Source organism: Pongo abelii, chromosome 2 (assembly GCF_028885655.2).
Source record: "Pongo abelii isolate AG06213 chromosome 2, NHGRI_mPonAbe1-v2.0_pri, whole genome shotgun sequence".
Taxonomy (NCBI): Eukaryota; Metazoa; Chordata; class Mammalia; order Primates; family Hominidae; genus Pongo; species Pongo abelii.
The window spans coordinates 199969128-199992056 of NC_085928.1; the positions used below are offsets into that span (position 1 = coordinate 199969128).

Here is a 22929-nt window from a genome sequence, read left to right on the forward strand (position 1 = left end):
AGGGGAAGGCTACTACATATTTGTGGATTTTGGTTAGGACGTTGTGCCATTGGAATAAACTCTTCCCAATAACAGATGGAAAGCTAAAACTGCTTGGTTCCTCTTCTCTTCTATTATAATATGTTCTACCGTCCTCTCTAACAACTCTTCCTGCAGTAGAGAATAATTTCTTGTTTGAATATGTTTTCACTATTAGATCATGATCTTACAAAGAGGGATTGTATATTTTTTTGTCAGGAAATGTAAAGTTTGATAAGTTGATGGCTGAATGGAGGAATGATTAAATACAATGAAGGTTTCATTTCACGCTTGCTTCTTTCAACTGTCCTGACAGGTATATATTCTAAACTTTTTTCTTTCTTTTTCTTTTTTTTTTTTTTTGAGACGGAGTCTCGCTCTCGCCTAGGCTGGAGTGCAGTGGCGCGATCTCGGCTCACTGCAAGCTCTGCCTCCCAGGTTCACGCCATTCTCCTGCCTCAGCCTCCCGAGTAGCTGGGACTACAGGCACCCACTACCATGCCCGGCTAATTTTTTTGTATTTTTAATAGAGACGGGGTTTCACCATGTTAGCCAGGGTGGTCTCGATCTCCTGACCTCGTGATCCGCCCGCCTCGGCCTCCCAAAGTGCTGGGATTACAGGTGTGAGCCACTGCGCCCGGCCACTTTTTTCTTTCTTATATCTGCCATTTACAGAAGCCTTAGGCTGACACTAAGGAGCTCAAACCCAAAAGAAGTTAAGACTTTACTTTGAGTGCTTTCAGGACAGTTGCACCTTCAAACTTTTCATTGGGCGTATGGGGTGAAGTTTTTCCTCTGTATCCATCACCAACAAGCATGATTCCCTGGAAGCAAATACAAGAAGATATGTCATCAATGATAACTATGAATTCATTGGGTCTTTTTCTGCTTTGGCTGCCAGAAAGCTGAGAACTCTAGTCAATGCTATGAACCATCCCCATTTTATTCCAGGATGCTGGTATAACTATTTCTTTTAATTAAAAGAGATATCTTTATTTAATCTTCATTCTACATTTTTATTATCAAATACTGTCACTTTTTATGGAAATAAAAAGAATGTAAATTATTGATATATTGGCTAATTATTAACTAAAATAAAAGGATTTCTCCAGCAACTTTATATGATAGGCAGGGACCTTGCTAGATGGCTGTTGGGCTAGGAAATATTCCAGTAGCTATTCCAGATCCCACCTGGGAAAACTAAAATAATCCCAAACCAAAGGCTATAAAAGTTCCTCAAAAATAATTTATGTCTTTCTCCTAAAGAAAGCAATATTTCAGGGCTTGTTGTCTGGCTCCAGATGAGACCAGGACCAAAGCACTTCCAACTTCTTGGCAGGCCAGTGCAGTGAGCTCCCCTCCTTCTCCGGATCCTCACACTGGCCACGCTGTGGAGCTCCCGGCACTGTTCTTCCGACAGGACGTTATCCAGGAGAACCCGCTGAGTCCCGTTCAGCTGCTCCGAGTTGTAGACGAATGTGATGTTCTCATAGAGCAGAGGACCACCTAAAGGAACAGAGCACATTGTCTTCCCTGTTACCTCTGTCCCCCGAGAGGAAGCACAGAATACCAAACAGCTTTCAATGTGCAATTCGAGTGAGTCCGTTTCTTCATGAATATTTAGAAATGCAAAGACAAATTGCAAATTAGGAAGCTTGATAAACACAATATAGATTCAGGAGAAAGATGTCTATCAGGTTTCCTCATAATGTCATAGTAATGTTACATGTGTAACATTATTTTGGGAGAGATAGAACTATTTTTGCATTTGTTTCTAATGCTGATCCCAAAATGGCGACTGGGCATTTCATAGGACTCTCTTCTGAGAAAGCCCACCCTTGTTCACAGCCCCTCATTCATACCTCTGTCGCAACACCACAGATTGCATGTTTGGGTGCCCAGGTATGACATGCACACCTCAGTTTCACTGGTGTCTAGAGCAACACCTTCACCAGGTGATTCAGGTAGTCACACCCATGTCACTTGACTCCTCCTCAGTCTTCTTCCTACCACACAACAGACCCTAGGTTGTCTTGCTTTTGGAGTGTTTTTCTCTATTCTCTAGGCAAAATCTTCACGTTTCTATTTCCACACAGGAGGGTTTCCTTTAGGCACCTACTCTCTGCCCAGAGAGAGGCCACAAGTTTATAAAAATTAGCTCCAGATAGGCTCTTCAGAGGGTGATGCTTTTGGGTCACATTTTAGGTTGTGAAATTATAAAATCCAGACCCGACAAAGACATTTTTTCAGAGTAGGACTGAAGGACAAAGCCTCTGATAGAGAGGAAATCTTCTGATGTAGCACAGTGCAAACATTTTGAACCAGAAAATTGAACAGAAAAGAAAACACTGCTTCTAACCATTTATAACACTCCCAAGGGGCCTGATGCGTGCTTGTCCATAGCAACAGCTGAAGATAAGGACAGCAGGGATAGGGAAGGCACAACTCCCTGCCACCCCAGGTCTAGCAAAAGTCACCAACACGTTGGCCTAAAACACTTCTGTTGGAGGAAGAAGAGACAATTGAAATTGATGTCTACTTTATAAAATAGATTAGTCAGCCTAGGGAAGAGCACTATCTAAATGTTTATTAGTCTAGCTAGGATAAAAGACTCACTACAGCTCATGATTAATGGAATATTAAAAGAATGAGGCAGTGTTTCTCAATCTAGAGTAATGTTCGGTTATCTGTTAAAGCAAAAGTTCCCTAAGGAGCTCCAGTGCTGACAAATTATTTTTACTCTAATTTTACTTCTATATATGCAATCACAAAATTATGTTCACATTATTTATTTTAGTAGTTTCATACAGTACCCAAACCAATTTACAAGACTAAATAAAAGCAAGACCATAAAATGAACTAAATTCCATTCAACAAATGAAATGGTTAATGTTATTTTTCTGAAAATAAAAAGCTACTTTCCACATGAATATTCTACTCACTGATCTGGTCTGGGTTCTTTTGAGCCAGGATTCCTTATAGTACTGTTGGTGTGAAATTACTATTCTACCACAACTTTTCTCTAGTTAAACTACTACACAATCTTAATGTACCATGATTAATTTTGGCCTTTGTATCAGTCCATTTTCTTGCTGCTAATAAAGACATACCTGAGACTGGGTAATTATAAAGAAAAAGAGATTTAAGGGACTCACAGTTCCACGTCTGGGGAGGCCTCACAATCATGGTGGAAGGCAGAGAAGGAGAAAGTCATGTCTTACGTGGTGACAGGCAAGAGAGCCTGTGCAGGGAAACTCCCGTTTGTAAAACCATCAGATCTTGTGAGACTTATTCACTACCGGGAGAATAAACCACCCCCATGATTCAATTATCTCCACCTGGCCCTGCCCTTGAAATATGGGGATTATCACAAGTGAAGGTGAGATTTGGGTGGGGACACAGCCAAACCATATCAGCTTTCATCTGAGCTTAATATATTATTTATAAGTTCATCGTATTTCACTTATTTCTAGTCTTTAATCATTGAAGTATTATTAATTGGCATTAATATGACCATAACTGTGCCCACTGAACTGTGGAATCCCATGATACCACCTGGCTAGAAGCTGATCCCTTAGATAACCCCTAATTGCTTCTCTTAATTTTTGAAAATTGTGATTAAAATCTATAAATATGGAATTTTTGGATCCCAAGAATATATCCATAAGCCCCCTGTTTCAGTATCACATCTTTTAGTTGAATAGAAGAATATGCTTTTCTACAATTCACAATTTCTCAAATTGTGTTGCATTGAAAGTTCTGGGAAAGCACTGGGTTAAATAAAATATAAGAGGACGTCTCAGAACTTTTAATATGTGAACAGGCCTTATTAATGTCCTAAGTAGTAATATAATATGCAGCAGTTTTTAACCTTAATTGAATACAATTCTCTCCCTCCCCCACTCCCCCAACTTCCTTCCTGCAGCAGAGACTTTACGACGGGCTGCAATGATCATTGCCTCCCAACATTCATACAGCTGTGCAATTTGCTTCCCACAAGTGCGAGTGGAACCTGGAACTTACTTCTAAACAGTAGAATATGGCAAAGGTGATAAGGTGTCATTTCTGTGACTACGTTACATAAAATTGCAACTTCTATCTTGCCTTCTCAGTCTCTTGCCTTCTCCGCTGGCATGCTGTAATGAAGCAAGCGACTGTACTGGAGAGGATCATACGGCAAGGAATAGAGGGCATCCTCCAGCCAACAACCAACTAGGAACTAAAAGGCCATAGTCCAACAACTTTTTAGGAACTGAATTCTCAGCCCTGGTCAACAACTTGACTGAAGCCGGTGAAAGATCCTGAAGCCAAGGACACAGTTACGTTCTCTGCAGACACTTACCCCACAGAAACTATGAGATAATAAATGGATATTTTCATAAGCTGCTATATTTTCTTATTTTTTTTCACAGCAATAAAAAAAATAGTCTTTAAAAAATTTATTTGACAAGGTCTCACTGTCACTCAGGCTGGAGTGCAGTAGCACCACCATCACGGCTCACTGCAGCTTTGACCTCCTGTCCTCAAGCAATCCTCCCACCTCAGCCTCCCAAGTAGCTAGGACTACAGGCGTGCGCCACCATGCCTAGTTTTTTTTTTTTTTTTTTTTTTTGTCAGGGTCTTGTTATTTTTTTATTTTCAGGGACTCGCCCAGGCTGGTCTTCAACTCCTGGACTCAAGCCATCCTCCCTCCTCAGCCTCCCAAAGTGCTGGGATTAGAGGCATGAGCCACCACGCCCAGCCAAGTAGTCTTTCAAAAATCCCCCCCAAATGTCTTAGCATAGAACGAAATTTGGAAAAGGCTGCTCTAATCTATGTAGCTGATTAAAATTTGTAGTCAAATTGAGACAGGCATTCCCTCGAATATTTGGAAAAGTGAACTGTATATTCCATTCCAATTTAGAAGTATAAAAAGAAATGTTCCTTCAAGAAGAAAGATACTTGTAGATTCACTGAAAAGCATTTGCTAATAAAAACTCAAATAGAAATGAAAGACAGATGAGAGATTTATTATATTATGTTGGTTTATACTTTGCCAAGTTTTTCTCTTTTTCTACATTGAAGGTGTATTATTTTAAACATAATTAGCTTATTTTCAAAATATGATTTTGAAAGTTAGCAAAAATAAAATATTCAGGAAAATGTCTACCAGTCTTAAGCTCCGTTATAAGTATGTATTATCATTACTATCATTATTGTTGAATTAATAAGCTACACCTGGAATACTGTGTTAAGTTCTGATTGAGACACTTCAATAAGCGTAGAGCCTTAAGAGAAGGCTACTGGGATATTGACAATTCTCCTAGCATTCCACAAGTAACATGCAAAGATCAACTGAAGGAAGAATGCAACATGGAGTCTTCAATATCTGAATCTTGTGTTCCGGGAGAATCTGCATTAGAAATCTGCCTTTCATGTAGCTAACATAATCATTAATATTACTAAGTGTAGAATTTTACACAGATAATTTCCACACGTACATTTAACAAAAACGACCCATCACCCATCAACTAACCAAAAGAAAAAAAAAGATAAACAAAACCCTATCATTCAACAGGCAAGTCAACCAGCCTCCATATGACTACCAGTCTTAAGCTGGTAGCTTAATGACTAGTAGCACACCAGACAGAGGAAAACATTAAAATAAAAATAAAAATGTAGTCCAATAAATTGTGGTTTCTGGGGCCTGATTTGATGGCTTCAGCCAATTCTTAACCACAGCCCAAGAAGATTTAGTCAAACAAGTTAATTCTTCCCTCATTTATAAAGTATGTGCCTGGCTCTGACTCTCTGGTTGCAATAAGAAGGGATCATCTAAGAAAGTACTCCCTTGTACTCACTGTCTGGCTCATGGCAAGAAGAATCACTTTATCAGAAATTCGATAGTGTCACACAAAGCATCATGGTGTAGGCAGGCTAACAATCCCTTATATGAGTACAGCCTTTTACAGTTAAAAAAAAGAAAAAAGGGCAAGGCACAGTGGCTCACACCTGTAATCCTAGCACTTTGGGAGGCTGAGGCGAGCAGATTGCCTGAGCTCAGGAGTTCAAGACCAGCCTGGGCAACACAGTGAAACCCCATCTCTACTAAAATACAAAAAAAAATTTGCTGAGCATGGTGGTGCGTGCCTGTAATCCCAGCTACTCAGGAGGCTGAGGCAGGAGAATCACTTGAACCCAGGAGGCAGAGGTTGCAGTGAGCCAAGATCGTGCCACTGCACTCCAGCTTGGGCAACAGAGTGAGGCTCTGGCTCTAAAATAAAAAAAAGAAGAATTTTCTATGTTTACCATCTTAAAACAGTTACTATCCTTCTTTTATAGATAAAAATCATAGGGCCCAGAAAAATTGAGTCACTAGATCTTCATCACTGTGGAGCATATCAGACTAAGATAATCCCAGAAACTAAGCCTCCTGATTCCAAGTTTATTCAACATTGTTTCTACTATCCCCCTACTGACTGTGGAATCATATCCAGCACAACCTTTAAAAATCTGGTGGGTGGGCTGAGCATGGTGGCTCAGGCCTGTAATCCCAGCACTTTGAGAGCCCAAGGTGGGTGGATCAACTGAGGTCGGGAGTTCAAGACCAGCCTGACCAAGATGGTGAAACCCCGTCTCTACTAAAAAAAAAAAAAAAAAATGAAAAAATTAGCCTGGCATGGTGGCATGCACCTGTAGTCCCAGCTACTCGGGAGGCTGAGACAGGAGAATCACTTGAATCCAGGAGGCGGAGATTGCAGTGAGCTGAGATCGCACCACTGTACTCCAGCCTAGGTGACAGGGTGAGACTCTTGTCTCAAAAAAAAAAAAAGAATGGACAAGTGACAGCAATGTTTTTTAGTGAGTTTCCATATCACTCATGTTTCACAGACTGAAGCCACTGTGGGATGTAAGTAGCCCTGGGTCACCCCATCTTAATGCTTAGGAGCCGTCCAGTAGGAATAATACTAAATACTAAACACTGATAGGCATCCAGAGTAGATGACAGTCTCTTTGGGGAAGATGAGAATAGCTGAAGTATACTTTATTCTGCGACACATGCCTCCCTGACATCCTCTTTTAGTCAGATTAAGATATGAAAATGTTGCCGGGTGTGGTGGCTCATGCCTGTCATCCCAGCACTTTGGGAGGCCGAAGCGGATGGATCACAAGGTCAGGAGTTCGAGGCCAGCCTGGCCGATATGGTGAAATCTCGTCTCTACTAAAAATGCAAAAATTAGCCGGGTGTGGTGGCATGTGCCTGTAGTCCCAGCTACTCAGGAGGCTGTGGCAGAAGAATCGCTTGAACCCAGGAGGTGGACATTGCAGTGAGCTGCGATCACGCCACTGTACTCCAGCCTGGGGGACACAGCGAGATTCCACCTCAAAAAAAAAAGAGATATGAAAGTGTTTTCTGGTTGGAAACTTTGTCTCTATCTACAACTGTTCTTAATTTAGATCCTAACTAGGTATCTGACAACTGGACAACAGGCTTTTTAGTTATGATATAATGAGAAATATACTGGTTTTTATCCCTTGTTTCTAGCACAGAGCTCCTAAATCCCTTGGAATTTCCCAAGGGATAAGAGTGTCCTTTTTTACTTATAATGAGATCCTTTTGATCACACTTAAGTTTATGCCAATGAGGTGAATTAGGGTAAGGCCCCTAAAAAGACTCAGAATGGGGCTGATCACCAGAAAGACCAAGTGATCAGGAAAGTGAAACTTTTAGCCCCACCCACAGACCTCTGGGAAAGGAGTTTGGGGCCTGCAGATTAAGCTCTATAAAAACTCTCGAACTACAAGATTTGATGAGCTTCTAGGTTGCTGAGCACGTGGAGATGCTGGGAGGGTGGTTTGCCCATGGAGGACATGGAAGCTTCTCCTCCCATCCCCCCATACCTTTCCCTATGTACCTCTTCATCTAGCTGTTCATCTGTATCCTTTATAATAAACCATTAAACACAAGAGTTTCCCTGAGTTCTGTGGGATGCTCTAGCAAATTAACCTAACCCGAAGTCAGGATCATGGGAACACTGGTTTATAGCTGGTCAATGAGGGGTTGGTCAGAAGTATAGGTAACAACTTATACTTGCGACTGGCATCTGAAATGGGAGCAGTCTTGTGGGCTGAGCCCTTAACCTGTGGTATCTGACACTATTTACAGAGAGACAGTGTTAGAACTGAATTGGATTGTTTCACACTCATTTACTATCCACTGGAGAATTACTGGTAGTGTGGGTAAAACCTCACACACATCCGGCCACAGAAGTATTCTGTATTGAATATGAGAGTACAGTAGGTAAATTTTTTTTTTTCCTTCAGACCAGTAAGTGCCCAGAAAACATTCCATCCTACAATCCATTAGCCACTTCATCCTAGACAATTCTATAGAAATGGTGGATTTGGGTAGCCCAATTAATCATGATCCTTCTCTATCACATGTAGTCTTCTGTTCTGCTCTTCTATTAACCTTCTAGTCAGTTGCTGGACACCAGATTCCCTGGTAGCCAGGGAAAAAAAAAAATGCTTTGAAATTTGGCAACTGTCCTGGAGTTTCCCAAACATTTACAGCAATGTGTTGGCTTATTGGCATGAACTTCCTGGGTGATTTCTCAGCCTAAAAGGCAACATGAACTCTGGCTGACCATGAAGCTCTCTGGCATTTGTAAAACAGCTTGGGCTTTGTGGCTGCAAACTGAGGTCCAGGTCAGATTAGATGAGCATATTATCCTGTTTACTGGTTCAAACTGACTTGGAAGCTAAGGAAGGAAAGGGATGGGAAATGTGAGAGCTGTAGAGAGCCAAAAGTTTTCAAATCAGAGGAATGTGCTGACAAGGTCTCCTGGGGAAAGAAGTACTGTACAGCTTCCCAATGCAGCGCTTTGAAAGCCTCTTGTCTTGCAATTCTTTAATCAATAGATGATACATTTTTGATATCTACACAATTCTATGTTTCATGCAGCAGGTGAAGAAGAGAAAATGGGATTTCGGGTCAAATGTCTGGGTTCAAATGCCTGTTCAACCTGTTCTGAGCTTCTGAGACTTCAGAGAAGCCATTAAATCTTCCCACATGAGGTGCTATTAGTATTAAAATAGTATGCAAATAAATTGTGTGCAAATTTGCTGGGAAATCATAAAACATATAGAAATAATAATTGTTAAGAATTACTACTGCTGTTAGTATTACTATTGCTAATAGTTTTTATTAATATAACAATGCTTGGCTCTACTTAAAAACTGTTTTTGGCAACATTCCACCTGTGTCTCTACTAATTTTCATCTTACATAAGTAGGCACATAATGTTCCGCTCGCTTCATCTCTGTGCCTTTGCTCCGTTTCTTTTAACCACTAGAATGGTTCCCTCTACATCCATGCATCCTACTACATTCTGCTTTCTCTAAAGGCCCTGCTCAGATCTATGTGCTTCAAGCATCTAAGGTTAACTAATCTAATATCCCATGTGGCTGGTCTCCTCTCCAAGTTCCTCTGATATAGTCTGTCCCACACTACCTAGCTCTTACTGACTGTGTAACAGAAGTAAACCATAGGAAATTGCTAAGCCCCTGGTATTCTGAGACTGGTGATGACCATGCAAGTTTCCTTGGGAAACAGATGAGGCAGTGAATTTGGAGGCTTTTTCTTTTTTTCTTTTTTTGAAACCTATGGTAATAATACACAAATCTAAGACTTTCTTTTTTTTTTTTTTTAAGTCTTGCTTTCAGACTATTAGGGAGTGTAGTAGCTTAGTCTTATTCTTTATTTTCTAGAGAAAGTGGGTTCTTCCTTGATCTGGAAAAGAACTGGTCAAGCCCCATCTTCCCCTTCCCCTCCTTTATAGAGTAAAAGTGCACAGCTACTTACCTTCTCTTAGGTCTCGATCTATCTTGGGTGATAGCTTTTTTCCCATTGACAATCCGTGAACTTCTGCTCCCTCTACGTTCACTCCTGAAGGGACCCTGCCCATTCAAAAAATTTAAAATGGCAATTTGTCGTTGAATAACGATGTTCAAAGGCAAAGAATACTTTACCCAGGTAGTCTGTGACTCTGTATTGTGTATGTTGTTGTAAACAAGTTCACCTGTCTTTTAAAGTCAAATTAAATGTCACTGCCTCTAGGAAGTTCTCTGTTTCCTCAGTGAGTTTGCCCTATTTCACTCCTCTAAATCTTCTTAGCAACCTTTATTACAATTAATTGTATGCATAACGTAACTCTCTTCAGATTAGACTCTAATCTCAAGTAGGAAAAAAATTATCATGAGCATCTTTATAATGCTCAGAGTGTCCAATGGGGCCTGGAACATGGAGTGCATCTGTGAACAATTGTTGAATTGAAATAAATTATGTCATAATGTAGTAGTTCTTGACTATTGTGAAAAGAAGACACAGGTTTGTCATTTGCAAACACACAAATGATAGCAGGCTGTCCTTTATACATGTAAAAATCAAACAAATCCAAATGTGTATATACATTCTTGGATCTCTTGAAATAATTTTATGCCACCCAAGGGTTGAGTTTTTGAAGCCTAGTGAAAGACTTCAAGATTCTAAATGAGAAGATCTGGATCTGTCCTTCCTTTGTGATGAGACTCTAAGCAAGTTGCTTGCCTTGTCAGGGCCTCAGGTTCCCAATTTGAAAATGAATAAGCTGGACCATGTGATCTCAAGCAGGTGTTTCTAACCTTCTGCGTTTCAGTCCTTTTAAAAGATGTAAATTGACTTTTGTCATTTTAAATAATGAACTTTCTTGATTTCTGATTCAGTTAGTGACACCTAATATTTTAGCTATTTTAGTAAAACTTGCTGAACTTCATTATTTCAAGTAAATACAGTAAGGGAATTCACCATCAAAAAACCCATTTCATAGTTCTTCTGTTAATAAATCAAAACCAGTATCCAACCTTCTCAGATTTGGAGTCATGGAATGTTAGCACATAGAGATCACCTGATGTAACACTTTTTTTTCTGGGAAAAAAAACACGAGATCCAGAAAGCGGAAGATGTATTACCTAAGGTTACAAAAACGTGGCAGGAAGAGCTGGGACCTGCATGCAGAGCTCCTAATTCACAGCTTAGAATTATTTTATTACATCTCCTTGCCTATTTCATAGAGCTACATTTCTCTGTGATAGGTTATGACACTAAGTATTTCTCCTCATAAAAAACCAGTTTGCATTCTGAATGGACTTACCGATTCTCATCCTGTCGTCCTCCATATCTGATCCAATAATTCTGTTTTGAATCGAGTAAAAAAAAAATGCAGTAATTTTGTCACTAAAACATCACTTACAAAATTAAGGTAAAATAAAATATGCACAAAACATTCAAAAGATCTATAATTTAGGAATTTTGCATATCGTGTAAAGATACAATATATTTATATTTTATAGATTAATGAAAAGGAAGGCTAAAGTTAGTGGAGATTTGGCAAGGACAAAATGAAATACAAATCAATTTTTTGAATAGTATGGAATTAGCCTAGATATCCATCCTTTTGCCCAAGAAAGTGACTTGGAATTTGGTGGCAGAAAAACATTTGAAAGATCATTCAGTTCAACTTCTTTATGTTTTCTGAATAAAACAGGCAAACAAAATCGAGCTTGAGTAATCATCTATATAGATCATGAAATTAGTAAATAACATATTTTAAGGTCTCTTGGATAACACAATTTTTAAAGAATAATAAGTAAGACCCGATATAAATATTAATATATTAGAAGGTGTTATATTGGAAATAGTACATTAAAATTAACCCATTTTAAAAAGTGTGCCTATAAACACACAGCATAAGAAATGAAAGAAGGTTGTAAATGGACATATTATAAATGATTTTATAAATGTATTAACTTCTATATCATTTGAAGAACTTGCATAGTAACCGATGCCCAAGTAATTAAAGTAAGGGAATTCACCATCAAAAAACCCATTTCATAGTTTTTCTGTTAATAAATCAAAACCGGTATCCAACCTTCTCAGATTTGGAATCATGGAATGTTAGCACATAGAGAGCACCTGATTTAACCCTTTTTTTCCTGGAAAAAAAACATGAGATCCAGAAAGCGGAAGATGTATTACCTAAGGTTACAATGCTAATGACAACCCATGCCCAAGTAATTAAAAGAAGAGGAAAAATAGTTAATATGTGAAAAGGTTTATTCTTGCTGGTCATCAAAAAATTACAAGTTAAAATGATGTATTATTTCATATATAATATATAAATAATAAAAGTGATTTTAAAATGTTATTTCTTATTGCTGATAAATTTGTGGTAAAAATGGTACTTTTATGCATTACTAGGATTCAAATGCCTGTTCAATCTGTTGTGAGCTATGAGACTTTACAGCAGTCACTAAATCTTCCCACGAGATAGTGTTAGTATTAAACTAGTGTGCAAATAAATAATTCCAAGAGAATTATTTATTCTCTTAGTAATCATATAGAATTATATATAATTATAAATAAATAATTTCTAAGAGAATTCTCTTAGAAAAGCAATTTAGTTTCAAGAAATTTAAAACCTTATATCCTTTGATGACAGAATAATTTCACTCTTAAGAATTTATTTTAAGGACATAGTTCAATAGAGAAAAAATGCTTAATACATTATGTATAATTCAAAAATCAGAAATAATTCAAATGTTCAGCAGAAGAGTTCGTTTATTTATTGTATGTCAATTCTACCTATCTAAAATTCTAAATTCTACCAACATTTTAGATACTAAAATGTATCTAAAAATACCTTTTAAAGCTATACAAATGTAGAAATTTCTTACGATATCTTCTTAAAAGAATACAAATCTCTTTATACCATAGCATATGTTTCTGCAAAAGATATGTCTTCATATAAACAATGATTAGAAGACAACATGGAAAAGTGAAGTCAGCATGATGGGTGTGATAGGATTGTGACTGATGATATTTTGAAGTCTCTTTAATGTTTAGGTAATATACAAGCATTAAAAAGAAAAATTTAAAACACCGCATCCAGAATTTAGGAAAATAAAACACTCCCGGGGCAAATGAGTCATACACAAAATACTTTTACCCAATAGATTTGCTTTTGACTTTGGACCTTGTTAACATGGAATGACTGATGTGGAAATCCATTAGTCTTTTAAAGTTCATCAGATGGCCAGGTGCGCTGACTCATGCCTGTAATCCCAGCACTTTGGGAGGCTGAGGTGGGCGGATCACCTGAGGTCAGGAGTTCGAGACCAGCCTGACCAACATGGTGAAACCCCATCTCTACTAAAAATACAAAAAAAAAAAAAATTGGCCGGGCATCGTGGTGCATGCCTGTAATCCCAGCTACTCGGGAGGCTGAGGCAGGAGAATCGCTTGAGTCCAGGAGGTAGAGGTTGCAGTGAGCCAAGATCACGCCACTGCACTCCAGCCTGGGCGACAAGAGTGAGACTCCATCTCAAAATAAATAAATAAATAAATAAAGTTCATCAGATATATTGAGTAAATATCTCCCACCCCCAATTTTTACCTCAAGGAGGGCATCAAAATCTTAGCTTTTTGAGGTAAATGGCAAAAATGGAGGCAGGTAATAAAAACATGAAAAGGATTCCACTGAATCATTATTTCAATAAACATTTCCTCTTTCCTCTTACCGGTTCAGTGTATGAAAACCCCAGACCTTCTGCAGCTGATTTTATCAGCTCAGATTCCAGCTTATGACGTTTCACAAACATTGTTAAATCCTAGAGAAAAAGAAGTAAAGAAAGACATTTTTTATTTAAATAACAGGTAAGAGATATGATAAATGTTCAGGTGGCAATGTTTTCATTAGATAGTCACAAATGAGCTAACAAATATTCAGAGCTGCAAGACTTGGCCCCCATCTCAACATACTTTCACACGCTAGCATGTATGAATAAAAATGTGCTTCAGGCATAAATAAAGTTTGAAAGAACCGAGTTCAACAACCTTTGCTAAATTGTTAGATATCTTTAAGACCAGTGTTATATTTTTATCAACTCTCCCCCGAACACATGCAGAATCAAGAATTTCTTTTCAGGCCAGGCGTGGTGGCTCACGCCTGTAATCCCAGCACTTTGGGAGGCCGAGGCGGGCAGATCACCTGAGGTCGGGAGTTCGAGACCAGTCTGACCAACATGGAGAAACCCCATCTCTACTAAAAACAAATCAAAATTAGCCGGGCATGGTGGCACGTGCCTGTAATCCCAGCTACTAGGGAGGCTGAGGCAGCAGAATCGCTTGAACCTGGGAGGCAGAGGTTGCGGTGAGCCAAGACTGCACCATTGCACTCTAGCCTGGGCAACAAGAGCGAAACTCCGTCTTAAAAAAAAAAAGAATTTCTTTTCAAAACATTGGTCTCACCTCTCTGGCCTCAATGGATGCTGGGTCAATGCTATCATCCAGCAAACTCTCATAGTAATCCACATTGTCTAGGACATCCTCATCATCTGGATGGCACAGAAGATAGGCCTTGGCACACTCCAGGGCTTTCACATACTCACCAACTGAAAGACAAAGGAGTTGCAGCATTAGAGTCAGCCTAGTTCTGTCCAAAGGATTTTAAAGGGAGGCCATCAACATGTCTACAGAGGTCAGCATTAAACATGAATAAGAGGGAAGATAAATTGAGGCTCAGCAGAGAAAGCAGAAACAGTCACAGGTAAAAGGAAGGACGTGATTTCAGGTATTCAAAAGTTATTACCTTTGGTCTGCTTTGGTGCTAGTTGTTTTGTGCAAATCGTCAAGTTTCTATCTGAAGCTGTTTTGACAACTTTTCTTATTTAACACAGATAAACAGCAGAATTGTATGACTTAATTCTGATTTTTGTACTGAGTTTGGGTTAAGTAAATATCCTAAAGGTGATCTTTGCAACAGTAATGTACCATTTTATAGATAATGTATGAGTAATATAAGTGCTTTTAAAATGTTATTTTTCATTGCTGCAGCTTGTGGTAAACTGGTACTTCAATACAGAGTCCTTCATAGAGTCCCAGATGTTCTGGAGGAAGCCCCTTAAATCCTTCACTATACAATTATAGCTCATCCAACAGTAGCAAACTACTAAAAGGAACTAACAAGGATGTTTCCAATATAAACTTTTCATTATAGAAATATTTAGCTATTACAAGGGAAATTTTAAATGTCTGTATGCTTTGTTTTCAAATAGGTCACAACATTGTATTTCTTCTAATGGAAATTTACAATATATGTATGTGTGTATATATATATGTGTGTGTGTGTGCATGTATGTGTGTATAATACATACACACACACACACATATATATATACTCTGAGATGACTCTGATTTTTAAAAAGAATGATAAAAATTAAGCAACTCTCTCATCTTTGATTCACTGTTGATGACTTGAGCACATGATTCATTGTGTGCCAGCAATGCCAGGATAATAAATAATGTTTTGTTTTTGCAAAGGAAGAGGATTTTGCAAAGTTCCTTTTAAATTCAGTTTTAAGAAAATTAAGTCTAAAAAATCATGCAAAATGTCAATCTAGTATAATTTTCAGTAAATTATCACAGCATTAAATTTTTTACTTTGCCCATTGGTGATGTCCCCTTCTGCTCTTCTTGTCCTTCAGCTCAGGACGGAAGAAATGCATAAATTCCTATTGCTTTCATAATAAACTTAAGAAGTCAGAACACTCAATTACAAAAATGTGATGTCTGTAATGATGAACCACAACCCCCCAAGAAGTCTTCACGGATGATCCAAGCTTTACCTCGATAGTAGGCAAACTGTAGGTAATCATAGTGCAGAGGAAGAAAATTCTCGATGGGTGAGAGGCGGCCAGGACGGGTGGCAAGTTCCCTCACACATTCATGCTGACAAACAAGCACCTGCATGTAGTGATCTGGAAGACAAGAGCCAATACGTGTGTTCCTCCAGGCTGCTGAGTGCCCAAACGTCAATGTTACAGCCACAGTTACACAGGGCATTCCTCACCTCACCACACTCGGAGAGCAAAATTACTATAATCCTCACTTCCGGACTGCAAAACCTTTTTACAAAGAAAGTAGGTGACTTGCCAAGGTCTCCTGGTCAGCGATCACTAGAACGACAGTAGATTCCGAGTCCTCCAGCTCACAGTCTGTTCTCTACACCTCACTTTTCCCTTCCCATATACACTTTTTATACCCCACAGTCCACTTTACCCCACCTACACCCAGCTGAATGTCAGTTTTCATATTTAACAACTTTGGGGCCTCTCTTTGGATATCTTGGATGGCTTGAAGTGCCCTGGAATCGGGAATGGAAGTTCACATGCTAGTAAATGTTAAGGAACAGTTCGGAAAAAGAAACCACCATGGACGTGGAAAATTCAGGCTGAGAAGTGAAGCAAAAGTGCTCTTTTTCTTTCTTAACATTTTCAAGCCAAATTGTCCTAAAGGAGAAATAAAAACTCTTTTTTTTTTTTTTTTTTACACCTATTGGTCAGAAACCTATTCTACCCAGTTATAAATTAGTCTATCGCCTAGACATTGTATATTCTAATACTAGGGACATTGTATATTCTTTACCAGGACTGGTAAAATAGGGAGAAGGATGTAAACTGAAGGAATTTAAATGAGCATCTTATTTCCTATTTCTCTTCACTCCCCTTTCTATTGCTCCCATTCTTCTTGCTTGAGGGTTCTGAAGTGTTAGGGTCTTCATGCCGCCTTTGGCTCTGGACTCTATCTTATCAAAGCCTGAGATGAGGAAATACAAGTGGTGAATGTCCCAGAGAAGAAAATGCCTCCTACATTTCACCTTGACTGATTTTTACAATGAAGATGGATGTATTTTCCAGAAAGAATGGTTCATTCACGCCTGTGCTGAGTGGGTTCTTTTGAGAATGATGATAAAATCATTTGATCTCATAGCTGTGCAATTTAATTGACCACAACTGCCTTTTTTTCAAAAGGTTCTCTGTTTAGTCTGAGTTTGGCTTGGATCTTGATGATTTTGCAGAGCGGCCCCAAAACACAACAGGAAGGAAATGTGCATTTTCTGGTGTGGGGGAATGTGCCAGTTTTGCATAACTTGGCAAACTGAATCATTTATAGTACAGCTAGTGGAATCCCTAAAGCCCATTGGTTATTAACCCCAGTCAGGGGATGTGAAGGAAGAATGAGTTCTATTTATTTGATTAGCATGTTAGAAATAAATAACCAGCTGTTTCATTTCTTAAGAAAACAAAAACAAACAACCTTCAACTGTTTTCTCCTACTCAACTTACCATTTGCATTTCTATTTACTTTCTAATATACATTCCTTTTAATTCCAAGTGACAAGCAAAAGGTAAAGGCGAAGGATACCCACCAAGAACTCAAAATCTGAATGGAAATATTTTTTCAAAGCGGATATAAATAGCAGCAAAATAGGACTGACAGAAAGGTATCCTTTAGGGTTTCATAGCAGGGCTAGTAATAAATAACTGCATTCAGCAGCCATTTGTATTTTTCCCCAACTGTTAATGTCTAACTCTAAAATTCAAATATTCTGATTTTCTAATACATTTGCTATTTAGAAAGCCAGTTTCATTCCTAATTTAGGACAATTTTGAACAAGACAAGAATTTACATAGTGAGAGCTGTCATATTACTTTTATTAGGTATATCCCTCGCCTCCTTTCTATCTTAAATGACATTGTGCAATTAATATGTTTTTAATAAGTTGGAGTCTTAAAAATTAAAGAACCTGAGTTATGAGATCTCTATTCTTTTCCAGCTACCAACATGCCGTGGTGACCTTGAGCAAATCACTAAATGCTAATCTGTGGGAAATCGTCGGTCAATTTTCCTAAACCAGATCTAGGACATTGGCCAAAACTGTTCAGTGGCCATTGGTGGAAGCAGGTGTAGAGGCCAATGTGGGCGTGAAACCAGGATGCATATCCCCCCACAACCACAACATAGTTAACTATAATAAAGGAAGAATCTGCCATTCTCAAATACAAGATCAAGTGTACAGAAATAGCAATTAAAATGTGAACCACACAAAAAACTGACATTCCAAAAATTTAGGCAACTGGATCTGGCAGAGATCCAAAAAAATAAAACTTTCAGGAAAATATCCTCAATAATTGAGATCGTTGTATTAAATTTAGGTGAACTGAGTTGATTTTGGGTAACTGGGTGTGTCACAAATTGGTCATTTGTCATATTAATTTTCAGTCTACTTCCTAGTCTAATTTTTGACAGCTATACCCCAATTGTCTCTATAAGAAAGCTTAACAATAATTCTTAACAATAATTCTAAACCTACATTCTCATAAACATGGAGTATTTAACCATTTTAATCCCTGCTATGAGATTGATGGATATGTCATCTCCTTCCTTCATTCATTCATTAATCAACCCATTCATTTAACCAGTATTTACTAAGTATCTACTATTTGCCAGTCACTCTTCTTAGGCACTGAAGATCGAGCACTAAACAGGACAAGGCATTAGCCAAGAGATAGAAGAAAACAACACTTTGAAGATCTGTAAGTGAAAAAAAGCATGGCATATTTAAGGAATCAAAAGGCAAGAGAGAGAGTGAGAGGGAGAGAGAGAATGAATGAAAACATACACAAATGCTCAATCATGAAAGTTCTTATTAAAGAATTGGATTTTATTCCAAGTGGAATGTAAACCATTTGGGGTGTTTAAACCAGATCTGTGAGCAGAATTTTGTTGTTTTAGAGACTGCTCTGTGGGCATTCGGAGCAAAACCACAACAGGATATGAAGAGCAGCAAGGAGGCAATCACTGTTGCTTCGAGCTGGGGTGGTAGCAAAAGGGGTGGAGGGAGTTAGGAAGTGTTCAGTGCTATTAGGGGATAGCATCTATCCAAGTCTGGTAACAAATCATATGGGAATAGGAATTAAGGAAGATGTTGGATTGAAAGGTAACTTGGTTTGAGTTATTAGGTGAGTAGTGCTTTTTGTTTTTTTGTTTGTTTTTCCTTTGAGATGGAGTTTCGCTCTTATTGCCTAGGCTGGAGTGCAATGGCACGATCTCGGCTCACTGCAACCTCCGCCTACAAGGTTCAAGTGATTCTCCTGCCTCAGCCTCCTGAGTAGCTAGGATTACAGGTGCCCACCACCACACCTGGCTAATTTTTTTATATTTTTAGTAGAGATGGAGTTTCACCATGTTGGCCAGGCTGGTCTCAAACTCCTGACCTCATGTGATCCACCTGCCTCGGAATCCCAAAGTGCTAGGATTACAGGCATGAGCCACCGCGCCCGGATGAGTAGTGCTTTTTAGGAAGACTGAAAGCATTGGAAGTTGGGGAGAGCAAACTGATTTTATTCACTGGCATTTTAGTAAGTAAATGAAGTTGAACGTTGCTTTTCATATATGGGTAACTCAGAAACAAATGTGTGCTCAAAATATTTGTGAAAAATTTATTAATAAATTATCCTTTGCCTACTTTTCAATTACGTAGACCTTAAAAGTATAGATTCCAGATTCAGAAAAGTCCAAATATGAGTTCCAGCTTCACTCTAATCACACCACTTAATCTTTTTCAGATAAATTCCTCATTTACAAAAGGGAGAGGAGAGTAAGTAACAATAGTATCTATAAGAGTTGCTTAAAGCATTAAATAAATAAAAATATGTTAAGTGCTTTGTATGTTATAATTGTTACATATGTGTTGGTTATTATTACTACTGATAATTAAGAAGTAAATTACTATGAACAATAATAATTTACAGGCTCTCTTTGAATATGAAATATATTAACACTTTGCCTATAAAATATTTTGCAATACTTTCTATTTGTGTTTGTAGATCAGCTTGGTTTATTGTATAAATCTGTACTTATAAATCTTAGGTAAAGTTTAACTTGTTCTTTATTTTTCTTGTCTTTTGTCATGCTTAGAAGAGCTTTTCTGCTGGGCATGCTGGCTCACGCCTGTAATCCCAGTACTTTGGGAAGCCGAGGTGGGCGGATCACCTGAGGTCAGGAGTTCGAGACCAGCCTGGCCAACGTGGAGAAACCCCGTCTCCACGAAAAATACAAAATTAGTTGGGTGTGGTGGTGCATGCCTGTAATCCCAGCTACTCGGGAGGCTGAGGCAGAAGAATTGCTTGAATCCGGGAGGCAGGAGGTTGCAGTGAGCCAAGATCACGCCATTGCACTCCAGCCTGGGCAACAAGAGCGAAACTCCATCTCAAAAAAAAAAAAAAAAGGGCTTTTCTTCTCCTAATATTATACAAATATTTTCCCTCATTTTGTTCTAACAGTTTTATATTTTACACTTATATTGTTATTACAAACACAATTTATTTTTGTGTCAGGCATACAGCAGAGAACCCACTTTCCCCTCATAAGTGGTTAATTAGCCAATCTCCCAAATTATTCTATAGTGTGCATTACCTACTATTTTAAAACTGCTGCTTTGTAATATATTAAATTCTTATTAAATAATAAAACATTTTAAGCAGTTGAAGACTACACAAAAGTGTTCACTACTACATTGTTTATAATAATGAAAAATTTCAGTCTCTTAAATACTCATCACTAAAGGAGCAGTCAATTAAATTATGATGCGTTTATATAACAGAGCATTACCCAACCATTAAATACAATAAAATGGCTCTACGTACTTACATGAGAAGAAGTCCACAATATATTGTTAAGCATAAAATAAAACAACAAAAGTTGAAAAACAATATATATAGTATTGTCCTATTTTATAAAAAATGAAATAATAACTATAAATAAATACATAAATATTTACATAAGGACCTGAAAAAGTTTGGGAAGACAGTCACCAAAATTTTAACTACATACATTTCTCTACAGGAGATAGGCTGGGATAGACACATGAGAGTCTTTTATTTTTACAATATATTCTTCTATTTTGCTGGAATAGTTTTTTACAAATCGCAAGTAGTATTTTTATAATCAAGAAACAAATAAAATGAAAAAATAAGCTTTACCTGCAATAGCTTCATACAGACCAGCCTTATACCCTAAATACTCATATTCTTCAAATCTCTGAGGCCCCTCACATAGGGTCCGGCATTCTATATCTTCAACGAAATATTCTCTTAGGGCTTGTTCAAAGTGCCTGATGGCCATCTCAAAGTCATCAGCCTCATAATGTTTAACTCCTGCATTGTAACTCTCCTGTAATGAAATAGACAAAAAAACAAACAAACAAACAAAAAAACAACCACACAAACAAAAAAACCTCTTATTTTCAAAGAGAAGGGTTTACGTTGACTGAGGATCATCTAGGTAGGTGGGGGTACCGGATGCTTGTGCTGCAGAGGGATAAAGAAGGGTTGCATTGGGAGATAAAGAACAACATTCCTGGCTTCAAATACTTGTAAGCGAGAGGGGTCTTACTGAGCAAATAGATTGCTATGTGATCAGTCAATGTCGTTTTTTTCTAGCACATGCAAGACTGTAGTTTTGAAACCATTTGCCTATAGGTAGGGCCATGTAACAAGTGTAGGACAACAGATGTGGGTGGAAGTGACATCCACTTTTAGGCCCTGCCTGTGTTTTGTTTTTTTTTTTTTAAATATTTTCTAAAATCTTTCCTTATCCTTTTCTGCAATAATTTTGGAGGCTACATGTTGAGAATGGTGATGTCAAAAAATCTAAAAAAAAAAAAAAAAAAAAGGCTTTCAACACGTGCCTTCAAGTAATGTTTAGTCTATACAAAGAATTACATCACTTTTTAAAACCCCAGTTTGAAACATACAGGTACAATGGGCAAACCACTGGACTGGGAGCTGGAAAATCACAGTATAATCCTGAACAATTTACAGTGGCCTCACCTCCTAGGTATAAAATAAAAGTATCGGAAAGGTTTGGAGAGGATTATAGAGAATTATATGATGTTCTAGTTTTTATCACATTATACCGATTTTCTAAGTTAATTTTTATTTTCTCTTAATTTAAAAATTTTTAATTTTTTAGTTTTTTTATTTCAACTTTTAAAATTTTAATTAAAATTTTTTAAAAATCTCAATTTTTTCAGACCTGATCATTATATTCTGAGAACTCTGAAAGTCCAAAAATGTTACTAAAATTTGAGAATAAATTTTATGAGATATTCATTCATAGAAATTTGCTTTGACTCAAATGAAACTTAGGAGCACTTAGCTCCCTGTGGTGAGGGCAGGGGTCCACAGAGCTTACCATGTGTGGCTTGGCTTCTCTGTCTACCAATTGCAATGCTTCAACACCAGCTGTCGCCCTGTAATTCTCAATGTTCTGCTGCATTTCCATGTGCTCAGGGTTAGCCACGAAAAATGTGTGAGCTGCTTCCATTGCTTTTTCGAGCTGGTTAAGCTAAAGAGAAAAAAAAATGACCAAATGAAGGCAAATATTTCCAAATCACACTCAGAGAAATACAAAGATCAATCCAAAATCTCACAGTTTAAGAATGAAACTAGCAGCCTTGGGTTTTTTTTTTTTTATCAGACAGGCAATAAAAACAAAATAAATGGGATTATAACAAAGTAAAAAACTTCTGCACAGCAAAGAAAGCAATCAACAGGTGAAGATACAACCTACAGAATGCAAGAAAATACTTGTAAACTATATATCCATATCCAAAAGGGGTTAATATCTAGGATCTATAAGATATATAAAAAGCTCAAAAAACTGTATAGCAAGAAAAAAAGATTAAAAAATGGGCAAAAGATCTGAAATGACATTTCTCAAAAGAAGATATACAGTTGGCCAACATGTGTGTGAAAAAATGCTCCACATCACTAATCACCAGGGAAATGCAAGTCAAAATCACAATGAAATACAACTTCATTCCAGTTAGAATGGTTATTAACAAAAAGATAAAAGATAACAAGTGTTGACAAGGAAGTGGAGAAAAGGGCATCCTTATACACTGTTGGTAGGAATATAAATTAGCAAGACCATTATGGAAAACAGCATGGAGTTTCTTCAAAAAATTAAAAAGTAGAACTACCATAAGA

The 22929-nt window shown here is 37.8% G+C and overlaps 1 protein-coding gene across 2 annotated transcripts in view; it reads right to left on the reverse strand.

Annotated features, from left to right (window-relative positions):
- The window catches only part of P3H2 (prolyl 3-hydroxylase 2), a 164982-nt gene that overhangs the window by 15810 nt on the left and 126243 nt on the right, over nt 1–22929 (reverse strand). For both annotated transcript variants that reach the window (XM_024245315.3, XM_054553126.2), the window contains exons 2-10: nt 22133–22285; nt 20920–21109; nt 15721–15852; nt 14345–14487; nt 13615–13704; nt 11190–11230; nt 9863–9957; nt 1397–1524; nt 747–842 (exon numbers count right to left, since the gene is read on the reverse strand). In XM_024245315.3, coding sequence (XP_024101083.1) covers nt 747–842; nt 1397–1524; nt 9863–9957; nt 11190–11230; nt 13615–13704; nt 14345–14487; nt 15721–15852; nt 20920–21109; nt 22133–22285 — 1068 coding nt within the window. The remainder of the gene's footprint in view (nt 1–746; nt 843–1396; nt 1525–9862; nt 9958–11189; nt 11231–13614; nt 13705–14344; nt 14488–15720; nt 15853–20919; nt 21110–22132; nt 22286–22929) is intronic.